This window comes from Haliotis rufescens, unplaced genomic scaffold (genome assembly GCF_023055435.1).
Source record: "Haliotis rufescens isolate VD_foot unplaced genomic scaffold, xgHalRufe1.0.p SCAF_21, whole genome shotgun sequence".
NCBI lineage: Eukaryota > Metazoa > Mollusca > Gastropoda > Lepetellida > Haliotidae > Haliotis > Haliotis rufescens.
Genome location: NW_025963902.1, coordinates 6725864 through 6750689, shown reverse-complemented (window position 1 = coordinate 6750689; position 24826 = coordinate 6725864). Strand labels below are relative to the sequence as shown.

At 38.4% G+C, this 24826-nt stretch overlaps 2 protein-coding genes across 2 annotated transcripts; both read right to left on the bottom strand.

The window, feature by feature from the left end:
* LOC125382945 (gastrula zinc finger protein XlCGF57.1-like) lies at positions 1–6052 on the bottom strand. The gene is made up of 2 exons (XM_048401316.1): positions 4327–6052; positions 1–11 (listed from the first exon to the last, which is right to left on the bottom strand). The coding sequence occupies exons 1-2, from the start codon at positions 6050–6052 to the stop codon at positions 1–3; spliced, it is 1737 nt and encodes a 578-aa protein (XP_048257273.1).
* Positions 6053–13320: 7268 nt separating this feature from the next.
* Positions 13321–23385, bottom strand: LOC125382944 (zinc finger protein 850-like). Its single transcript, XM_048401315.1, has 2 exons — positions 22249–23385; positions 13321–14753 (listed from the first exon to the last, which is right to left on the bottom strand). The coding sequence occupies exons 1-2, from the start codon at positions 23370–23372 to the stop codon at positions 13601–13603; spliced, it is 2277 nt and encodes a 758-aa protein (XP_048257272.1). The 5' UTR covers positions 23373–23385; the 3' UTR covers positions 13321–13600.
* Between the last annotated feature and the right edge of the window lie 1441 nt (positions 23386–24826).

Sequence of the window (24826 nt, the reverse complement as noted above, 5' to 3'; positions counted from 1 at the left end):
TCAGGAACTGGCTTGAGAAGAACATTATATTGTCTCAGGAACAAAATGGTTTCCGTTCTGACAAAAACTGTATCGACCATTTGTATACTTCATATAATGTGATAAATAATAGGAAATCTGCTTGACTATGAACCTATGTGTGTTTTATAGGCTTAAAGAAAGTATTTGACACTGCTGACCGCAATTGTCAATGGTTTAAACTTATGTCTGTTGGAGTACAAGGGAAGATATTGAAAGCTGTTCAAGCCCTATATCAAGATGTGAGATGTGCAGTACGCGTTAATGACTATTTAACAGATTCTTTTAATGTTTCCAAGGGTGTTAAGCAAGGTTGCAAATTGTAACCAACTCTATTTTCTATATATAGAAATGATCTAGACACGGAGATAACAAATCTCAAATGGGGTGTACCATTGGATAACGAAATGTTATCCATTTTGTTATACACTGATGATATTGGGAAGCATATCTCCGAAATATGTTAGATATTGTAATTACTTCGTGTTGAAAATGGCGTTTTAGCATTAATGATGACAACACAAATTGTCCATTTTCGGAAGAAATCTGTTGTTAGATCTTGTTAGTTATCAGTTTTCGTGTGGCAATACTCACATTTCTTATGATGGCGCTTACCGTTATCTAGGATTGTGTTTAAACGAATATTTAGACATGCACAAGACCGGGAAAGAGCTTTGTAAGTCTGCTCGTAGAGTGTTATCTGCTCTGTACACTTAGTATAATAATGCTGGTGGAATGTCATATGATGTTTTTACGAAGTTGTATAAATCGCTGGTTGAACCAGTTTTGTGTTTTGGTGCCAGTATGTAGGGCTTACATAGTGTTAAAGAAGTTGAGGTTGTGAAAAATAAGGCTGCCAGGATGTTTCTTGGTTTAAATAAATATGCTCCTGTTCTGGCAAGTAGAGGGGATATGGGCTTGTGCTCAGTTTTGGTTACTCAGAAAATAGAATGTTTCAGACTTAAATCTATGCAGCAAGAGCGCCTGCTTAATATTATTCACCGATGGTCTAGATATTTTACCACATCATGGGATTTTAAAATTATGAACCTTTTGAACCAGTATAATGGTACTCACTTAGTGGAAATCAGATGGGGTGTTAAACGCTGTGTTAGGTATATTAAAAACCTTTTATTTCAAGATGATGCAGTTAATTGGTACACTTCGCTTTGGAATGATACGGGTAATGTGAATGGAAATAAGTGACATACCTACAGAAAATATAAGTGTACACCTTCTGTTGATTTTTATGTTAAAATATTTTGCATGAAGACCACCGCCGTATTTTAGCCAAGTTTAGATGTGAAATGTTTCATTTGTTTGTTGAGACATGCAGATATTCCAAGCCTTCTCTACCACTATCGGAGAGGTTATGCAAATATTGCAATTGTGATTTGGTGGAAGATGAATGTCATTTATTACTACGTATACAATGCAGTTTTTATGAAGATTTACGGTATGATTTATATTGTGCAGCTGAAGAAAACAACCGCAATTATAATGTGATATGAGAAGAAGAAAAAATTATTTACTTAATGAATTCAAATGTTTAACAAAAATTGCTTACCGCAATGCTTTTTAAAATGTTTAAGAGACGACAGTCGTCGCCATGATTATTAAATTACCTCTCTCCCTACCTATCCTTTCTTTTTCTTTCGTTGTTGAATCGAGGAGTTTGTTATTGTTTCCTGTGAGTCTTCTGATTTCGTAGCTTAATTTCCCAGCTCTCACATTATATGACACTTTAATAAACATTTTACTACTACTATTGGAATTCCTCAGCACTAATACTCAGCATGCTTAGAGAGCATGTGTCAAAATCACAAACCTAAATGAGATCCTCTCTACATGGACACACCCGGTGATTGTTGAGATCACAAATACCATCTACAGTCAGTAAAGATGGCAGTGTATATTCATTTCCAGCATCCTATTAAAATTAGTGGTAAATGTGAGAGTCCCCACCCCACTTCCACTTATTAATTATTAAAAAAAACAAGAACTGTTGGGGGTGGGGAAATGTACCGTTACTAAAATCAAGTGAGTGAGTGAGTGGGTGAGTTTGATTTTACACCGCTTTTATCAATATCCCAGCAATATCACGGCGGGGGACACAAGAAATGGGCTTCACGCATTGTATCCATGTATGGAATCGAACCCGGGTCTTCGACGTGACGAGATAACGCTTTAACCACGAGGCTATCCGCTATCAACAGCATGCCTTGTGGTTTAAAGTGTTCGCTCATCACGTCCAAGACCCGGGTTCGATTCCCGACATGGGTACAATGTGTGAAGCCCATTTATAGTGTCCCCCGCCGTGATATTTCTCGAATATTGCTTAAAGCGGCTTAAAATCAAACTCACTCACTATGGACGTTTCAATGATTGCATCAAACACATCATTAAACTTATCAGAAGACCGCATGCACGTCCGTTACTCGGACTGGCAATGTGTCATTTTGAAGTGGGACCAACGAGACAGGTAGATTAATGGGCTACAGGCTAGACAATATATGCTATCAAAAGCCCACATGGAGACGAGGTCGTGCAACATCACATCATCGTGGGGGACGTTTTCAACAGGATAACGAAAGACAGGTTCACACGATTTCTCTCCGATTGAGCATGTATAGGATGTTTTGGATCGCCGTGTGCCACGACGGAATCCAACCAACTAACTCTGTTAGTTTTCGTTTTTTTAGGAAAATAAATATTCTTTTTTCTCAAAAGTCCTTTCATATTGATTTAAACAATGTTTTATTCAGGAATGATCAGTAACATGAAATTCAAAACGCCTTCGCCACAGAATAAAGTAAAGTTCATGTACTAAAAACCAGAAGCGGCAACTAATTTACATATAAAAAATGCTATATCACAATCACACATCCTTGTCACCCATGCTGGATGGTAGAATCATACACCTGTGTGTACGTCATCTGAGGTTACGTCTACGTCTACGTCATGTCTACGTCCATGATTGTCACATCCATGATTATCGCCTTTTACAGCAAGCACGGGTTGCCGAAGACCTATTCTACCCCAGATCTTCACGGGTCCATTCATTACACTGATAAGGCTTAATTCCACAGTGACAGTGATAAGGCTTTAACTAAAACCGGGTAACAAAGTAAGTAAGTCTGTCACCCAGGCTGGCAATCCATGACTGGATTGTCTAGTTCAGACTCGATTATTTACAGACCATATCGCTGGAATATTGCTGAGTGTGGTGTTAAACAACAAACCAACCAACCCACCAATCCAGACTGGCAAGGTGTCGTTTTTGCAGACAGGTGTCTAGTCTGTAGCCCATCATTCTACCTATCAGAAGATCATATTCACGTCTGTTACTCTAACCGACAAGTGTCATTATAAAGTGTGACCAACAAGGGAGTTGATGTTGTTGATTTTATTCAGAAAGAATCAGTAACAGATAATTCAAAAAGTCTACGCCACAGAATATATTTCAGTTCATAGAATCCAGAATTGGCCCTCAGAATCAGGTAATTAAATTGCATATCATATATGTTAAACACCTTAAGAGTGTACCCACGCAGGCTTGAATATAGCCTTTATCACAAAAGGCTCACAAATGTAAAATTTAAATCTCCTGAATTGACAAAGAAATTGACAAACGTCAATATGAAAATAAAACCACGAAAAACGGAATACCAGAAGGTCTGGTTCGATTTTAGTAAATGGTTTCTACAACTGACAATGTCGTCTAATTAGTAAAGGTTAAAGGCCCCAAATGCTTGCCGTTTTCAAAACGTTTTCCGATGTTGTGACCATGAAGATTTTGAATAATAATAATGTGTCTTGATGATGGATGAGCATAAACATCTGAGCTACCCACCTTCTTGAAGATATTTATTTTCAAATGATAATAATTTGTATATAAATGGAGAAAGTCTAATCTTGACCCCACTATATCTGTAGTTATGTAGAGCAGATGGAATACACCAATCTTTAGGTGTCAGTAGCCCATGCATGGATTAACGTTTACCCGATAACACGTCTGTTGATTTATCATTTATCAGTTGTTATGCACACTCATTCACTTATGAGATTACAATCCAGAAAGTTCAATATACCGATACGGCTTGATTCCACTGTGAACCCTCATGTGTCTCTGCAGGTTACCTGCCTGTGTAAAGCGTTTCCCACATTCAACACACTGATATGGCTTGATTCCACTGTGAATCCTCATGTGTGACTTCAGGCTACCTGCCTGTGTAAATCGTTTCCCACATTCAACACACTGATATGGCTTGATTCCACTGTGAATCTTCATGTGTGAATGCAGGTTACCAGATTCTGTAAATTCTTTTCCACATTCAACACACTGATACGGCTTGATTCCACTGTGAACCCTCGTGTGTGACTGCAGGCTACTTAAATGTGTAAATCGTTTCCCACATTCAACACACTGATACGGCTTGATTCCACTGTGAACCCTCATGTGTGACTGCAGGCTACTTGAATGTGTAAATCGTTTCCCACATTCAACACACTGATACGGCTTGATTCCAGTGTGAATTCGCATGTGTCTCTGCAGGGCATCTGATAGTGTAAATGTTTTTTCACACACAATGCAATGATAAGGCTTGATTCCACTGTGAATCCTCATGTGTGACTGCAGCTGATGTGAATCTTTAAATCCTTTCCCACATTCAACACACTGATACGGCTTGATTCCACTGTGAATCCTCATGTGTGACTTCAGGCTACCTGCCTGTGTAAATCGTTTCCCACATTCAACACACTCATACGGCTTGATTCCACTGTGAATCCTCATGTGTGACTGCAGGTTACCAGATTCTGTAAATTCTTTCCCACATTCAACACACTGATACGGCTTGATTCCACTGTGAACCCTCATGTGTGACTGCAGGCTACTTGAATGTGTAAATCGTTTCCCACATTCAACACACTGATACGGCTTGATTCCAGTGTGAATTCGCATGTGTCTCTGCAGGGCATCTGATAGTGTAAATGTTTTTTCACACACAATGCAATGATAAGGCTTGATTCCACTGTGAATCCTCATGTGTGACTGCAGCTGATGTGAATCTTTAAATCCTTTCCCACATTCAACACACTGATACGGCTTGATTCCACTGTGAATCCTCATGTGTGACTTCAGGCTACCTGCCTGTGTAAATCGTTTCCCACATTCAACACACTCATACGGCTTGATTCCACTGTGAATCCTCATGTGTGACTGCAGGTTACCAGATTCTGTAAATTCTTTCCCACATTCAACACACTGATACGGCTTGATTCCACTGTGAACCCTCATGTGTGACTGCAGGCTACTTGAATGTGTAAATCGTTTCCCACATTCAACACACTGATACGGCTTGATTCCAGTGTGAATTCGCATGTGTCTCTGCAGGGCATCTGATAGTGTAAATGTTTTTTCACACACAATGCAATGATAAGGCTTGATTCCACTGTGAACCCTCATGTGGGTCTGCAGGTTACATGATTGTGTAAATCCTTTCCCACATTCAACACACTGATACGGCTTGATTCCACTGTGAATCCTCATATGTGACTGCAGCTGATGTGAATGTTTAAATCCTTTCCCACATTCAACACACTGATACGGCTTGATTCCAGTGTGAATTCGCATGTATCTCTGCAGGGCATCTGATAGTGTAAATGTTTTTTCACAAACAGTGCACTGATAAGGCTTGATTACACTGTGAATCCACATGTGTGCCTTCAGGCTGCATGATTGAGTAAATCCTTTCCCACATTCATCACACTGATGAAGCTTGACTTCACTGTGACAAAGCATGTGCCTTTTCGTGGCACCTGATTTAATAAATGTTGCCCCACACTTTCCACACTGTGATCGCTTTGAAGGACCACCACGATCTTTGTGTTGCTTGAGATCACCTGTTTCCAGCGTGTCAGCAACACAGTGTTTCTTGAGACGACCTGTTTCCAGCAATTCACTCTCACAGACGGTGATCACACGTGTTTCAGTGACAGAGGCAGTATTCTGTGGTTGGCTAGGTGCTTCCATTATTAACTTCGTGTTATCGTGTTCACTGTAAACATAAAGAAGTTGTGACGTTCTTTTATCAAATGAATGCATTTCCTACAGATGTTTCCACAAGAACACCGACAACTCAGGCTGGGACCATACACAATATGACACAATATGTATAATGATAAACTACCTGATACTGTAAATGTGTTTCCACATTCAACACATCCATTATATCTTGTATCTTATAATATGTCAATGGTGTCATTTGTTATATGAATCTTTTTTCTATAATCTCTCCCGGAAGTGTATTCACCTACCGTACCATGACTGCTGTAATACTTTAAGGGCACAGGCATCATGCTGTCAAAGGAGAATAGAGATGGCTGTGTTGCAAATATAAATCGCAAACGCTTGAGAATACAATAATGCAAAATCCAGAGGCCAGATATCAGAGCCAATGGGATAGACCCTATCATGCCACCACTATTACTGATAAAAAAAGTGAAATTTTTCCAGTTCTTATACTTGGCGTTCCATATTTCCGCTACCCACAGCATATCGGGGGGGGGGGGGGGGGGGGGTGCATAATCGGCGAAATTTGCGACATCAAAAACTGAAAAACTGTCGCCTCTGGGTACGACCACCTTGGACCGCTGATGTCTCTATTTTGTAACAAACTAGTACCCTGCCCTTCGCCTGAACAGCGCCAGGGGACCAGTCTGGGTCCTGGAATTGTTTTGGGTCTTTTGATTCATAGAACATTGACGTCTCATGATTTACCAGGTGTGTGTTAGTGACAAACGATTCACGATATACTCTCGTTCAGAATATAAACAATTGCTTGCCCTGATAATTCCATGTAAAAGCCTTTTGCGCATCTTCCATTGTATACTTCTGACACGAAAGGTTGAGAAATGACAAGGTAATAATGGACAAATGTCCAACATTAAATTTATATTTGTTTATTTTGAAATATTTGTTTGAGTATATGATTGATGCCTAACAGATGCGTCGTGTCCAATAAAGATAGACGGTCAGCCTTCATTGTTTATCTATTCAAGTTGTCATTTATGTCAGGGGAAACACGGTCATTTCAAATTGTGTCGAAAGTGTCAATGGTGACTAATTTTCATATTATGAACGAAAATTGGGTGAGACATATTTTAATCGACATACCAATGTCGCATTAGTGTAATATCGCGGTAACTTTTCCTTCAAAAAAGATTAATGAATAGAGTATATAGATATTCATAAATTACATTATTACAGATGACTATCATAAAGCATCTTGATTTCGTCTGACACAACTATTCAAAGTGAAAAACATAAACATGTTCATAATAAATCAAAATCAGACTAGAATTTGTTCTTTACAAACAAAATGTTGAAATTTACCAGTCTCCTAATTAATACATGTGATTCTCAATGCTACTGTCAGTTTGAAATGATGGACGTAATTTTAGATTATGACGGTAATAAAGTCAACCGACTCACCGTCGTTCTATTAATACATGTCCCATGACCTATTTTATGTTGAGCTTGTATATGAGGGTTTCCATTTAACACGATACATGTATACTTCCTAGACGAAAAGAGTTGACTGTTAACGAAGTCCAGCATTACCGATGCCCATATTAAGTGAAATCCTCGTTCACGACATAAAATATTTTACTTACAAAACGTTGTTGTTACTATATTTCTCATTTATCAAACCGTTACCAAATATTGATTAGGAATGACTGTACTTATATTTTGGTAACGGGGTAACCGAAGATTTACACAACATACTTAGGTGACACATATAGTTGGAACAGTTCAATTTGATCAATTTGATGTTCAAAACACTCATAAAACGTTATAGGATATTCAAAATACATTGAATGTACAAAATACATTAACTTCACAATAAACCTACGCACGTAGTTGAAAGTATACAATATACACAAAGAGAAATCAACTTGAAAGAACACATGAAAATGTCTTACCTTCAGATAAAATCAATGAATGATGATCTACGAGTTGCTAGCGTTCCAAAATGCATTCAGATGCAGTGTGACTTGGCACTCTTACTTACTTACTTACTTTGGAGATTTAACGTGCGCTTTCCGACTGATGCGTATTTCGCACACGGGACTTTGGCACTCGAACTGCACCTACTTATATAGTGGAAGGACGCACAGCAATCGCTGATCGGTTATTTTTCAAAGACATTAATTCCATTTATTATCACCTTTAGTTCCCGGTGAACAATGCAATACAGGTTATCTAGCGGATTATGGTTATTGAAAACAGAGGCTGGCACTTTGAGGGGGGATTATCGTTATTGGTCGGCGTGTTGTTTATCTGGTAAGGACTGTCACGTAAACAGGCATGCATCTACTAAATTAGGCCTGGCGACATGTTTTTACAACTGATGTGAGTTGTTTTTTGTGAGACATCCGAAGATTGACTGCAAAGATGCATGTGTGAACTCTTGAATATTATAATTATTTTATTTGGGTATGAATTATTAATATTTTCCGTAAGACAATACCAAATAAACACGACTTCAATGTTGATATTTGTGTTAGAACAGTTTGGTTCTTCATGAACAAAACATTATGACAATATACTATCCACGGCAAATTCTCCCCAAGTGAACTCACAATGGATTACTTCTAAGCGTTGCGGAGTAATGTCCCTTTTCTTTGTGATGTTTACTACCTCATAATCGTCTTTTCACCTGATAGTGGAAAATGTTTTTTCTTCATTTGTGGAAAGCCATAAATCGTGGCCAGGGAACATATCTGATAATGCTTGCACTTATCGATTTAATTGGTCTGTGCCACGCAACTGACTTCTATTTGTCCATTGCTGATTACCATTCAGTGATAATTAACCCTCTGTGTTCCATTTGTCCATTACTCTTGCTTTTACGTGTACATGTATACATGCTCTCTGCATCCAAGCATTCATTCACCTGATGTTCATCATAACATAGTTAACATCAAACATAAACATTGATAAACAAATAGCTCATTGTCAAGTGTCAATGTTATGACCACTTCGTGGTATATAGGACATTTCCCCACACTGAATAAAAGTGATGTAAACAACAGCCAACATATACTTTATATCACAGTTCTATTAACAAATTGACAAACAATAATACTATTCATCATCACTAAATGCCACCAGCTTTAAGCTGTCACAAATATACACATATTCTAACCAAGTCTGATCTACCCACTTAGAACGAAAGGAATAAACCCCCTAAAAAACACAGAAATAGTAAAACGTTACCTATGAACACTGGAGGGACTCTTACAACACGCTTTATAACGGCAGTGATAACAGCTCGTTTGATGAAGACCACTATTATAAAGTGTGTGAACGTGTAGGTAACGGTACAGGGCACGTGCAGATGGATACGCTCGAGCTCAACATGCCCATCCCATACCAGGAAGTCGAACGAGAGGTTTAACACACCAAAAAAGGCAAAGCTGTCCATCTGGATGGTGTTCCAGTTGAGGTTTTACAGAACTCTCACTGCATAAAAGTATTGCATAAATTAGTCAGTTACTGCTTTGATTATTATGTGTCACCTACACAGTGGAACCAAGGACTTATTAGCCCCATACCAAAAGATAAAAGTGTCCCGACTGATCCTCTGTCGTATAGAGGTATTAATTTTGTGTATATATATGTAAAATATATGCAGGCGTTTTGAAAATAGAATCAGGAACTGGCTTGAGAAGAACATTATATTGTCTCAGGAACAAAATGGTTTCCGTTCTGACAGAAACTGTATCGACCATTTGTATACTTTATATAATGTGATACATAATAGGAAATTTGCTTGACTATCAACCTATGTGTGTTTTATAGACTTAAAGAAAGTATTTGACACTGCTGACCGCAATTGTAAATGGTTTAAACTTATGTCTGTTGGAGTACAAGGGAAGATATTGAAAGCTGTTCAAGCCCTATATCAAGATGTGAGATGTGCAGTACGCGTTAATGACTATATAACAGATTCTTTTAATGTTTCCAAGGGTGTTAAGCAAGGTTGCAAACTGTCACCAACTCTATTTTCTATATATAGAAATGATCTAGCCACGGACATAACGAATCTCACATGGGGTGTACCATTGGATAACGAAATGTTATCCATTTTGTTATACACTGATGATATTGGGAAGCATATCTCCAAAATATGTTAGATATTGTAACTACTTGGTGTATAAAATGGCGTTTTAGCATTAATGATGACAACAGAAATTGTCCATTTTCGGAAGAAATCTGTTGTTAGATCTTGTTAGTTATCAGTTTTCGTGTGGCAATACTCACATTTCTTATGATAGCGCTTACCGTTATCTAGGATTGTGTTTAAACGAATATTTAGACATGCACAAGACCGGGAAAGAGCTTTGTAAGTCAGCTCGTAGAGTGTTATCTGCTCTGTACACTTAGTATAGTAATGCTGGTGGAATGTCATACGATGTTTTTACGAAGTTGTATAAATCGCTGATTGAACCAGTTTTGTGTTTTGGTGCCAGTATATAGGGCTTACATAGTGTTAAAGAAGTTGAGGTTGTGAAAAATAAGGCTGCCAGGATGTTTCTTGGTTTAAATAAATATGCTCCTGTTCTGGCAAGCAGAGGGAATATGGGCTGGTGCTCAGTTTTGGTTACTCAGAAAATAGAATGTTTCAGACTTAAATCTATGCAGCAAGAGCGCCTGCTTAATATTATTCACCGATGGTCTAGATGTTTTACCACATCTTCGTATAGTAAAATTATGAACCTTTTGAACCAGTATAATTGTACTCACTTACTGGAAATCAGATGGGGTGTTAAACGCTGTGTTAGGTATATTAAAAACCTTTTATTTCAAGATGACGCAGTTAATGGCACACTTCGCTTTGGAATGATACGGGTAATGTGAATGGAAAAATGTTACATACCTACAGAAATATAAGTGTACACCTTCTCTTGATTTCTATGTTAAAATATTTTGTATAGAGACCACCGCCGTATTTTAGCCAAGTTTAGATGTGAAATTTTTCCTTTGTTTGTTGAGACATGCAGATATTCCAAGCCTCCTATACCACTATCGGAGAGGTTATTATAAATATTGCAATTGTGATTTGGTGGAAGATGAATGTCATTTATTACTACAATGCAGTTTTTATGAAGATTTACGGCATGATTTATACTTTGCAGCTGAAGAAACAACCGCAATTATAATGTGATATGTGAAAAGAAGAATTTTTTATTTACTCAATAAATTCAAACGTTAAACAAAAATTGCTTGCCGCAATGCTTTTTAAAAGGTTTAAGAGACGACAGTCGTCGCCTTGATTATTAAATTACCTCTCTCCCTACCTATCCTTTCTTTTTCTTTCGTTGTTGAATCGAGGAGTTTGTTATTGTTTCCTGTGAGTCTTCTGATTTCGTAGCTTAATTTCCCAGCTCTCACATTATATGACACTTTAATAAACATTTTACTACTACTACCTATGGAATTCCTCAGCACTAATACTCAGCATGCTTAGAGAGCAAGTGTCAAAATCACAAACCTAAATGAGATCCTCTCTACATGGACACGCCCGGTGATTGTTGAGATCAAAAACACTATCGACAGTCAGTGTGGCAGTGTATATTCATTTCCAGCATCCTATTAAAATTAGTGGTAAATGTGAGAGAAACTTAAAATAGTCCCCAGCCCACTTCCACTTATTAATTCTTAAAAAAAACAAGAACTGTTGGGGGTGGGGAAATGTATCGTTACTAAATTCAAGTGAGTGAGTGAGTGAGTGGGTGAGTTTGATTTTACACCGCTTTTATCAATATTCCAGCAATATCACGGCGGGGGACACAAGAAATGGGCTTCACACATTGTACCCATGTCGGGAATCCAACCCGGGTCTTCGACGTGACGAGATAACGCTTTAACCACGAGGCTACCCGACCGCACGTCCAAGACCCGGGTTCGATTCCCGACATGGATACAATGTGTGAAGCCCATTTATAGTGTCCCCCGCCGTGATATTTCTCGAATATTGTTTAAAGCGGCTTAAAATCAAACTCACTCACTATGGACGTTTCAATGATTGCATCAAACACATCATTAAACTTATCAGAAGACCGCATGCACGTCCGTTACTCGGACTGGCAATGTGTCATTTTGAAGTGGGACCAACGAGACAGGTAGATTGATGGGGTACAGGCTAGACAATATATGCTATCAAAAGCCAAAATGGAGACTAGATCGTGCAACATCACATCATCGTGGGGGACTTTTTCAACAAGATAACGAAAGACAGGTTCACACGATTTTTCTCCGATTGACCATGTATAGGATACTCTGTTAGTTTTCGTTTTTTTAGGAAAATAAATATTCTTTTTTCTCAAAAGTCCTTTCATGTTGATTTAAACAATGTTTTATTCAGGAATGATCAGTAACATGAAATTCAAAACGTCTTCGCCACAGAATAAAGTAAAGTTCATGTACTAAAAACCAGAAGCGGCAACTAATTTACAGATAATAAATGCTATATCACAAGCACACATCCTTGTCACCCATGCTGGATGGTAGAATCATACACCTGTGTGTATGTCATCTGAGGTTACGTTATTTCAGGCATCATTGTCTACGTCCATGATTGTCGCGTCCATGGTTATCGCCTTTTACAGCAAGCATGGGTTGCTGAAGACCTATTCTACCCCAGATCTTCACGGGTCCATTCATTACACTGATACAGTGACAGTGATAAGGCTTGAACTAAAACCGGGTAACAAAGTAAGTAAGTCTGTCACCCAGACTGGCAATCCATGACTGGATTGTCTGGTTCAGACTCGATTATTTACAGACCATATCGCTGGAATATTGCTGAGTGTGGTGTTAAACAACAAACCTACCAACCCACCAATCCAGACTGGCAAGGTGTCGTTTTTGCAGACAGTTGTCTAGTCTGTAGCCCCTCATTCTACCTATCAGAAGATCATATTCACGTCTGTTACTCTAACCGACAAGTGTCATTATGAAGTGTGACCAACAAGGGAGTTGATGTTGTTGATTTTATTCAGAAAGAATCAGTATCAGATAATTCAAAAAGTCAACGCCACAGAATATATTTCAGTTCATAGAATCCAGAATTGACAAACGTCAATATGAAAATAAAACCACGAAAAACGGAATACCAGAAGGTCTGGTTCGATTTTAGTAAATGGTTTCTACAACTGACAATGTCGTCTAATTAGTAAAGGTTAAAGGCCCCAAATGCTTGCCGTTTTCAAAACGTTTTCCCGTTCTGACCATGAAAGATTTTGAATAATAATAATGTGTCTTGATGATGGATGAGCATAAACATCTGAGCTACCCACCTTCTTGGAGATATTTATTTTCAAATGATAATAATTTGTATATAAATGGAGAAAGTCTAATCTTGACCCCACTATATCTGTAGTTATGTAGAGCAGATGGAATACACCAATCTCGAGGTGTCAGTAGCCCATGCATGGATTAAAGGATTACCGGATTACACGTCTGTTGATTTATCATTTATCAGTTGTTATGCACATTCATTCACTTATGAGATTACAATCCAGACAATTCAATATACCGATACGGCTTGATTCCACTGTGAACCCTCATGTGTCTCTGCAGGTTACCTGCCTGTGTAAATCCTTTCCCACATTCAACACACTGATACGGCTTGATTCCACTGTGAATCCTCATGTGTGACTTCAGGCTACCTGCCTGTGTAAATCCTTTCCCACATTCAACACACTGATACGGCTTGATTCCACTGTGAATCTTCATGTGTGACTGCAGGTTACCTGATTGTGTAAATCCTTTCCCACATTCAACACACTGATACGGCTTGATTCCACTGTGAACCCTCATGTGTGACTGCAGGCTACCTGAATGTGTAAATCGTTTCCCACATTCAACACACTGATACGGCTTGATTCCACTGTGAATTCGCATGTGTCTCTGCAGGGCATCTGATAGTGTAAATGTTTTTTCACACACAATGCACTGATAAGGCTTGATTCCACTATGAACCCTCATGTGGGTCTGCAGGTTACCTGATTGTGTAAATCCTTTCCCACATTCAACACACTGATACGGCTTGATTCCACTGTGAATCCTCATATGTGACTGCAGCTGATGTGAATGTTTAAATCCTTTCCCACATTCAACACACTGATACGGCTTCATTCCACTGTGAATCCTCATGTGGGACTGCAGGTTACCTGACTGTGTAAATCTTTTCCCACATTCAACACACTGATACGGCTTGATTCCAGTGTGAATTCGCATGTGTCTCTGCAGGGCACCTGATAGTGTAAATGTTTTTTCACACACAGTGCACTGATAAGGCTTGATTTCACTGTGAATCCACATGTGTGCCTTCAGGCTGCATAACTGAGTAAATCCTTTCCCACATTCATCACACTGATGAAGCTTGACTTCACTGTGACAAAGCATGTGCCTTTTCGTGGCACCTGATTTAATAAATGTTGCCCCACACTTTCCACACTGTGATCGCTTTGAACGACCACCACGATCTTTGTGTTGCCGGAGATCACCTGTTTCCAGCGTGTCAGCAACACAGTGTTTCTTGAGACGACCTGTTTCCAGCAATTCACTCTCACAGACGGTGATCACACGTGTTTCAGTAACAGAGGCAGTATTCTGTGGTTGGCTAGGTGCTTCCATTATTAACTTCGTGTTATCGTGTTCACTGTAAACATAAAGAAGTTGTGACGTTCTTTTATCAAATCAATGCATTTCCTACAGATGTTTCCACAAGAACACCGACAACTCGGGCTGGGACCATACATAATATGACACAATATGTATAATGATAAACTACCTGATACTGTAAATGTGTTTCCACATTCAACACATCCATTATATCTTGTATCTTATAATATGTCAATGGTGTCATTTGTTATATTAATCTTTTTTATAATTTCTCCCTGAAGTGTATTCACCTACCGTACCATGACTGCTGTAATACATTAAGGGCATAGGCATCATGCTGTCAAAGGAGAATAGAGATGGCTGTGTTGCAAATATAAATCGCCAACGCTTGAGAATACAATAATGCAAAATCCAGAGGCCAGATATCAGAGCCAATGGGATAGACCCTATCATTCCACCACTATTACCGATAAAAAAGTGAAATTTTTCCAGTTCTTATACTGGGCGTTCCATATTTCCGCTACCAACAGCATATCGGGGGGGGGCGGGGGCATATTCGGCGAAATTTGCGACATCAAAAACTGTCGCCTCTGGGTACGACCACCTTGGACCGCTGATGTCTCTATTTTGTAACAAACTAGTACCCTGCCCTTCGCCTGAACAGCGCCAGGGGACCAGTCTGGGTCCTGGAATTGTTTTGGGTCTTTTGATTCACAGAACATTGACGTCTCACGATTTACCAGGTGTGTGTTAGTGACAAACGATTCACGATATACTCTCGTTCAGAATATAAACAATTGCTTGCCCTGATAATTCCATGTAAAAGCCTTTTGCGCATCTTTCATTGTATACTTCTGACACGAAAGGTTGAGAAATGACAAGGTAATAATGGACAAATGTCCAACATTAAATATATATTTGTTTATTTTGAAATATTTGTTGAGTATAAGATTGATGCCTAACAGATGCGTCGTGTCCAATAAAGATAGACGGTCAGCCGTCATTGTTTATCTATTCAAGTCGTCATTTATGTCAGGGGAAACACGGTCATTTCAAATTGTGTCGAAAGTGTCAATTGTGACTAATTTTCATATTATGAACGAAAATTGGGTGAGACATATTTTAATCGACATACCAATGTCGCATTCGTGTAATATCGCGGTAACTTTGCCTTCAAAAAAGATTAATGAATAGAGGATAATTAATAGATATTCATAAATTACATTATTACAGATGACTATCATAAAGCATCTTGATTTCGTCTGACACAACTATTCATAGTGAAAAAGATAAACATGTTCATAATAAATCAAAATCAGACTAGAATTTGTTCTTTAAAAACAAAATGTTGAAATTTACCAGTCTCCTAATTAATACACGTGATTCTCAATGCTACTGTCAGTTTGAAATAATGGACGTAATTTTAGATTATGACGGTAATAAAGTCAACCGACTCACCGTCGTTCTATTAATACATGTCCCATGACCTATTTTATGTTGAGCTTGTATATGAGGGTTTCCATTTAACACGATACATGTATACTTCCTAGACGAAAAGAGTTGACTGTTAACGAAGTCCAGCATTACCGATGCCCATATTAAGTCAAATCCTCGTTCACGACATAAAATATTTTACTTACAAAACGTTGTTGTTACTATATTTCTCATTTATCAAACCGTTACCAAATATTGATTAGGAATGACTGTACTTATATTTTGGTAACGGGGTAACCGAAGATTTACACAACATACTTAGGTGACACATATAGTTGGAACAGTGCGCATCAATTTGATGTTCAAAACACTCATAAAACGTTATAGGATATTCAAAATACATTGAATGTACAAAATACATTAACTTCACAATAAACCTACGCACGTAGTTGAAAGTATACAATATATACAAAGAGAAATCAACTTGAAAGAACACATGAAAATGTCTTACCTTCAGATAAAATCAATGAATGATGATATACAAGTTGCTAGCGTTCCAAAATGTATTCAGATGCAGTGTGACATGGCACTCGAACTGCACCTACTTATATAGTGGAAGGACGCACAGCAATCGCTGATCGGTTATTTGTCAAAGACATTAACTCCATTTATTATCACCTTTAGTTCCCGGTGAACAATACATTATAGGTTATCTAGCGGATTATGGTTATTGAAAACAGAGGTCGGCGTGTTATTTATCTGGTAAGGACTGTCACGTAAACAGGCATGCATCTAATAAATTAGGCCTGGCGACATGTTTTTACAACTGATGTGAGTTGTTTTTTGTGAGACATCCGAAGATTGACTGCAAAGATGCATGTGTGAACTCTTGAATATTATATTTATTTTATTTGGATATGAATTATTAATGTTTTCCGTAAGACAATACCAAATAAACACGACTTCAATGTTGATATTTGTGTTAGAACAGTTTGGTTCTTCATGAACAAAACACTATGACAATATACTATCTACGGCAAATTATCCCCAAGTGAACTCACAATGGATTACTTCTAAGCGTCGCGGAGTAATGTCCCTTTTCTTTGTGATGTTTACGACCTCATAATCGTCTTTCACCTGATAGTGGAAAATGTTTTTTCTTCATTTGTGGAAAGCCATAAATCGTGGCCAGGGAACATATCTGACAATGCTTGCACTTATCGATTTAATTGGTCTGTGCCACGCAACTGACTTCTATTTGTCCATTGCTGATTACCATTCAGTGATAATTAACCCTCTGTGTTCCATTTGTCCATTACTCTTGCTTTTACGTGTACATGTATACATGCTCTCTGCATCCAAGCATTCATTCACCTGATGTTCATCATAACATAGTTAACATCAAACATAAACATTGATAAACAAATAGCTCATTGTCAAGTGTCAATGTTATGACCACTTCGTGGTATATAGGACATTTCCCCACACTGAATAAAAGTGATGTAAACAACAGCCAACATATACTTTATATCACAGTTCTATTAACAAATTGACAAACAATAATACTATTCATCATCACTAAATGCCACCAGCTTTAAGCTGTCACAAATATACACATATTCTAACCAAGTCTGATCTACCCACTTAGAACGAAAGGAATAAACCCCCTAAAAAACACAGAAATAGTAAAATGTTACCTATGAACACTGGAGGAACTCGTACAACACGCTTTATAACGGCAGTGATAACAGCTCGTTTGATGAAGACCACTATTATAAGGGGGGGTGAACGTGTAGGTAACGGTACAGAGCACATGCAGATGGATACGCTCGAGCTCAACATGCCCATCCCATACCAGGAAGTCGAACGAGAGGTTTAAAACACCAAAAAAGGCAAAGCTGTCCATCTGGATGGTGTTCCAGTTGAGGTTTTACAGAACTCTCACTGCATAAAAGTATTGCATAAATTAGTCAGTTACTGCTTTGATTATTCTGTGTCACCTACACAGTGGAACCAAGGACTTATTAGCCCCATACCAAAAGATAAAAGTGTCCCGACTGATCCTCTGTCGTATAGAGGTATTAATTTTGTGTCTATACCATGTAAAATATGTGCAGGCGTTTTGAAAATAGAATCAGGAACTGGCTTGAGAAGAACATTATATTGTCTCAGGAACAAAATGGTTTCCGTTCTGACAGAAACTGTATCGACCATTTGTATACTTTATATAATGTGATAAATAATAGGAAATGTGCTTGACTATCAACCTATGTGTGTTTTATAGACTTAAAGAAAGTATTTGACACTGCTGACCGCAATTGTCAATGGTTTAAACTTATATCTGTTGGAGTAACAGGGGAAGATATTGAAAGCTGTTCAAGCCCTATATCAAGATGTGAGATGTGCAGTACGCGTTAATGACTATATAACAGATTCTTTTAATGTTTCCAAGGGTGTTAAGCAAGGTTGCAAATTGTCACCAACTCTATTTTCTATATATAGAAATGATCTAGCCACGGAGATATCGAATCTCACATGGGGTGTACCATTGGATAACGAAATGTTATCCATTTTGTTATACACTGATGATATTGGGAAGCATATCCCCAAAATATGTTAGATATTGTAATTACTTGGTGTATAAAATGGCGTTTTAGCATTAATGATGACAACACAAATTGTCCATTTTCGGAAGAAATCTGTTGTTAGATCTTGTTAGTTGTCAGTTTTCGTGTGGCAATACTCACATTTCTTATGATAGCGCTTACCGTTATCTAGGATTGTGTTTTAACGAATATTTAGACATGAACAAGACCGGGAAAGAGCTTTGTAAGTCTGCTCGTAGAGTGTTATCTGCTCTGCACACTAAGTATAGTTATGCTGGTGGAATGTCATATGATGTTTTTACGAAGTTGTATAAATCGCTGGTTGAACCAGTTTTGTGTTTTGGTGCCAGTATATAGGGCTTACATAATGTTAAAGAAGTTGAGGTTGTGAAAAATAAGGCTGCCAGGATGTTTCTTGGTTTAAATAAATATGCTCCTGTTCTGGCAAGTAGAGGGAATATGGGCTGGTGCTCAGTTTTGGTTTCTCAGAAAATAGAATGTTTCAGACTTAAATCTATGCAGCAAGAGCGCCTGCTTAATATTATTCACCGATGGTCTAGATGTTTTACCACATCTTGGGATGGTAAAATTATGAACCTTTTGAACCAGTATAATTGTACTCACTTACTGGAAATCAGAAATCAAAAAGGTTTTATTTTAAGATGACACAGTTAATTGGCACACTTCGCTTTGGAATGATACGGGTAATGTGAAAGGAAATAAGTTACATACCTAAAGAAAATATAAGTGCACACCTTCTCTTGATTTCTATGTTAAAATATTTTGTATAGAGACCACCGCCGTATTTTAGCCAAGTTTAGATGTGAAATTTTTCCTTTGTTTGTTGAGACATGCAGATATTCCAAGCCTCCTATACCACTATCGGAGAGGTTATGTAAATATTGCAATTGTGATTTGGTGGAAGATGAATGTCATTTATTACTACAATGCAGTTTTTATGAACATTTACAGCATGATGTATACTGTGCAGCTGAAGAAAACAACCGCAATTATAATGTGATATGCGAAAAGAAGAATTTTTTATTTACTCAATGAATTCCAACGTTAAACAAAAATTGCTTGCCGCAATGCTTTTTAAAATGTTTAAGAGACGACAGTCGTCACCTTGATTATTAAATTACCTCTCTCTCTACCTATCCTTTCTTTTTCTTTCGTTGTTGAATCGAGGAGTTTGTTATTGTTTCCTGTGAGTCTTCTGATTTCGTAGCTTAATTTCCCAGCTCTCACTTTATATGACACTTTAATAAACATTTTACTACTACTACCTATGGAATTCCTCAGCACTAATACTCAGCATGCTTAGAGAGCAAGTGTCAAAATCACAAACCTAAATGAGATCCTCTCTACATGGACACACCCGGTGATTGTTGAGATCAAAAACACTATCGACAGTCAGTCAAGATGGCAGTGTATATTCATTTCCAGCATCCTCCAAAATCACAAACCTAAATGAGATCCTCTCTATATGGACACACCCGGTGATTGTTGAGATCAAAAACACTATCGACAGTCAGTCAAGATGGCAGTGTATATTCATTTCCAGCATCCTATTAAAATTAGTGGTAAATGTGAGAGAAACTTAAAATAGTCCCCACCCCACTTCCACTTATTAATTCTTTAAAAAAAACAAGAACTTTTGGGAGTGGGGAAATGTATCGTTACTAAATTCAAGTGAGTGAGTGAGTGGGTGAGTTTGATTTTACACCGCTTTTATCAATATTCCAGCAATATCACGGCGGGGGACACAAGAAATGGGCTTCACACATTGTATCCATGTCGGGAATCGAACCCGGGTCTTCGACGTGACGAGATAACGCTTTAACCACTAGGCTACCCGACCGCACGTCCAAGACCCGGGTTCGATTCCCGACATGGGTACAATGTGTGAAGCCCATTTATAGTGTCCCCCGCCGTGATATTTCTCGAATATTGCTTAAAGCGGCTTAAAATCAAACTCACTCACTATGGACGTTTCAATGATTGCATCAAACACATCATTAAACTTATCAGAAGACCGCATGCACGTCCGTTACTCGGACTGGCAATGTGTCATTTTGAAGTGGGACCAACGAGACAGGTAGATTGATGGGGTACAGGCTAGACAATATATGCTATCAAAAGCCAAAATGGAGACGAGATCGTGCAACATCACATCATCGTGGGGGACTTTTTCAACAAGATAACGAAAGACAGGTTCACACGATTTCTCTCCGATTGAGCATGTATAGGATACTCTGTTAGTTTTCGTTTTTTTAGGAAAATAAATATTCTTTTTTCTCAAAAGTCCTTTCATGTTGATTTAAACAATGTTTTATTCAGGAATGATCAGTAACATGAAATTCAAAACGTCTTCGCCACAGAATAAAGTAAAGTTCATGTACTAAAAACCAGAAGCGGCAACTAATTTACAGATAATAAATGCTATATCACAAGCACACATCCTTGTCACCCATGCTGGATGGTAGAATCATACACCTGTGTGTATGTCATCTGAGGTTACGTTATTTCAGGCATCATTGTCTACGTCCATGATTGTCGCGTCCATGGTTATCGCCTTTTACAGCAAGCATGGGTTGCTGAAGACCTATTCTACCCCAGATCTTCACGGGTCCATTCATTACACTGATACAGTGACAGTGATAAGGCTTGAACTAAAACCGGGTAACAAAGTAAGTAAGTCTGTCACCCAGACTGGCAATCCATGACTGGATTGTCTGGTTCAGACTCGATTATTTACAGACCATATCGCTGGAATATTGCTGAGTGTGGTGTTAAACAACAAACCTACCAACCCACCAATCCAGACTGGCAAGGTGTCGTTTTTGCAGACAGTTGTCTAGTCTGTAGCCCCTCATTCTACCTATCAGAAGATCATATGCACGTCTGTTACTCTAACCGACAAGTGTCATTATGAAGTGTGACCAACAAGGGAGTTGATGTTGTTGATTTTATTCAGAAAGAATCAGTATCAGATAATTCAAAAAGTCAACGCCACAGAATATATTTCAGTTCAAAGAATCCAGAATTGACAAACGTCAATATGAAAATAAAACCACGAAAAACAGAATACCAGAAGGTCTGGTTCGATTTTAGTAAATGGTTTCTACAACTGACATTGTCGTCTAATTAGTAAAGGTTAAAGGCCCCAAATGCTTGCCGTTTTCAAAACGTTTTCCCGTTCTGACCATGAAAGATTTTGAATAATAAAAATGTGTCTTGATGATGGATGAGAATAAACATCTGAGCTACCCACCTTCTTGGAGATATTTATTTTCAAATGATAATAATTTGTATATAAATGGAGAAAGTCTAATCTTGACCCCACTATATCTGTAGTTATGTAGAGCAGATGGAATACACAAATCTCTAGGTGTCAGTAGCCCATGCATGGATTAAAGGATTACCCGATAACACGTCTGTTAGTTTATCATTTATCAGTTGTTATGCACATTCATTCACTTATGAGATTACAATCCAGACAATTCAATATACCGATACGGCTTGATTCCACTGTGAACCCTCATGTGTCTCTGCAGGTTACCTGCCTGTGTAAATCCTTTCCCACATTCAACACACTGATACGGCTTGATTCCACTGTGAATCCTCATGTGTGACTTCAGGCTACCTGCCTGTGTAAATCCTTTCCTACATTCAACACACTGATACGGCTTGATTCCACTGTGAATCTTCATGTGTGACTGCAGGTTACCTGATTGTGTAAATCCTTTCCCACATTCAACACACTGATACGGCTTGATTCCACTGTGAACCCTCATGTGTGACTGCAGGCTACTTGAATGTGTAAATCGTTTCCCACATTCAACACACTGATACGGCTTGATTCCAGTGTGAATTCGCATGTGTCTCTGCAGGGCACCTGATAGTGTAAATGTTTTTTCACACACAATGCACTGATAAGGCTTGATTCCACTGTGAATCCTCATGTGGGTCTGCAGGTTACATGATTGTGTAAATCCTTTCCCACATTCAACACACTGATACGGCTTGATTCCACTGTGAATCCTCATATGTGACTGCAGCTGATGTGAATGTTTAAATCCTTTCCCACATTCAACACACTGATACGGCTTCATTCCACTGTGAATCCTCATGTGGGACTGCAGGTTACCTGACTGTGTAAATCTTTTCCCACATTCAACACACTGATACGGCTTGATTCCAGTGTGAATTCGCATGTGTCTCTGCAGGGCACCTGATAGTGTAAAAGTTTTTTCACACACAGTGCACTGATAAGGCTTGATTTCACTGTGAATCCACATGTGTGCCTTCAGGCTGCATAACTGAGTAAATCCTTTCCCACATTCATCACACTGATGAAGCTTGACTTCACTGTGACAAAGCATGTGCCTTTTCGTGGCACCTGTTTTTATAAATGTTGCCCCACACTTTCCACACTGTGATCGCTTTGAAGGACCACCACGATCTTTGTGTTGCCGGAGATCACCTGTTTCCAGCGTGTCAGCAACACAGTGTTTCTTGAGACGACCTGTTTCCAGCAATTCACTCTCACAGACGGTGATCACACGTGTTTCAGTAACAGAGGCAGTATTCTGTGGTTGGCTAGGTGCTTCCATTATTAACTTCGTGTTATCGTATTCACTGTAAACATAAAGAAGTTGTGACGTTCTTTTATCAAATGAATGCATTTCCTACAGATGTTTCCACAAGAACACCAACAACTCGGGCTGGGACCATACATAATATGACACAATATGTATAATGATAAACTACCTGATACTGTAAATGTGTTTCCACATTCAACGCATCCATTATATCTTGTATCTTATAATATGTCAATGGTGTCATTTGTTATATAAATCTTTTTCTATAATCTCTCCCTGAAGTGTATTCACCTACCGTACCATGACTGCTGTAATACTTTAAGGGCATAGGCATCATGCTGTCAAATGAGAATAGAGATGGCTGTGTTGCAAATATAAATCGCCAACGCTTGAGAATACAATAATGCAAAATCCAGAGGCCAGATATCAGAGCCAATGGGATAGACCCTATCATTCCACCACTATTACCGATAAAAAAGTGAAATTTTTCCAGTTCTTATACTGGGCGTTCCATATTTCCGCTACCAACAGCATATTGGGGGGGGGGGGGGGGGGGGGGGGGGGCATATTCGGCGAAATTTGCGCCATCAAAAACTGTCGCCTCTGGGTACGACAACCTCGGACCGCTGATGTCTCTATTTTGTAACAAACTAGTACCCTGCCCTTCGCCTGAACAGCGCCAGGGGACCAGTCTTCGTCCTGGAATTGTTTTTGGTCTTTTGATTCACAGAACATTGACGTCTCACGATTTACCAGGTGTGTGTTAGTGACAAACGATTCACGATGTACTCTCGTTCAGAATATAAACAATTGCTTGCCCTGATAATTCCATGTAAAAGCCTTTTGCGCATCTTTCATTGTATACTTCTGACACGAAAGGTTGAGAAATGACAAGGTAATAATGAACAAATGTCCAACATTAAATATATATTTGCTTATTTTGAAATATTTGTTTGAGTATCTGATTGATGCCTAACAGATGCGTCGTGTCCAATAAAGATAGACGGTCAGCCGTCATTGTTTATCTATTCAAGTTGTCATTTATGTCAGGGGAAACACGGTCATTTCAAATTGTGTCGAAAAAGTGTCAAATGTGACTAATTTTCATATTATGAACGAAAATTGGGTGAGGCATATTTTAATCGACATACCAATGTCGCATTAGTGTAATATCGCGGTAACTTTACCTTCAAAAAAGATTAATGAATAGAGGATAATTAATAGATATTCATAAATTCCATTATCACAGATGACTATCATAAAGCATCTTGATTTCGTTTGACACAACCATTCTTAGTGAAAAACATAAACATGTTCATAATAAATCAAAATCAGACTAGAATTTGTTCTTTAAAAACAAAATGTTGAAATTAACCAGTCTCCTAATTAATACATGTGATTCTCAATGCTACTGTCAGTTTGAAATGATGGACGTAATTTTAGATTATGACGGTAATAAAGTCAAC

Coding starts and splice junctions, on each gene's coding strand:
- LOC125382945 (XM_048401316.1), bottom strand. CDS start 6,052: ATGGAAGCACCTAGCCAACCACAGAATACTGCCTCTGTCACTGAAACA.
- LOC125382944 (XM_048401315.1), bottom strand. CDS start 23,372: ATGGAAGCACCTAGCCAACCACAGAATACTGCCTCTGTTACTGAAACA. Junction 14,754..22,248: donor TATATTGAATTGTCTGGATT/GTAATCTCATAA, acceptor TTATGTTTACAG/TGAACACGATAACACGAAGT.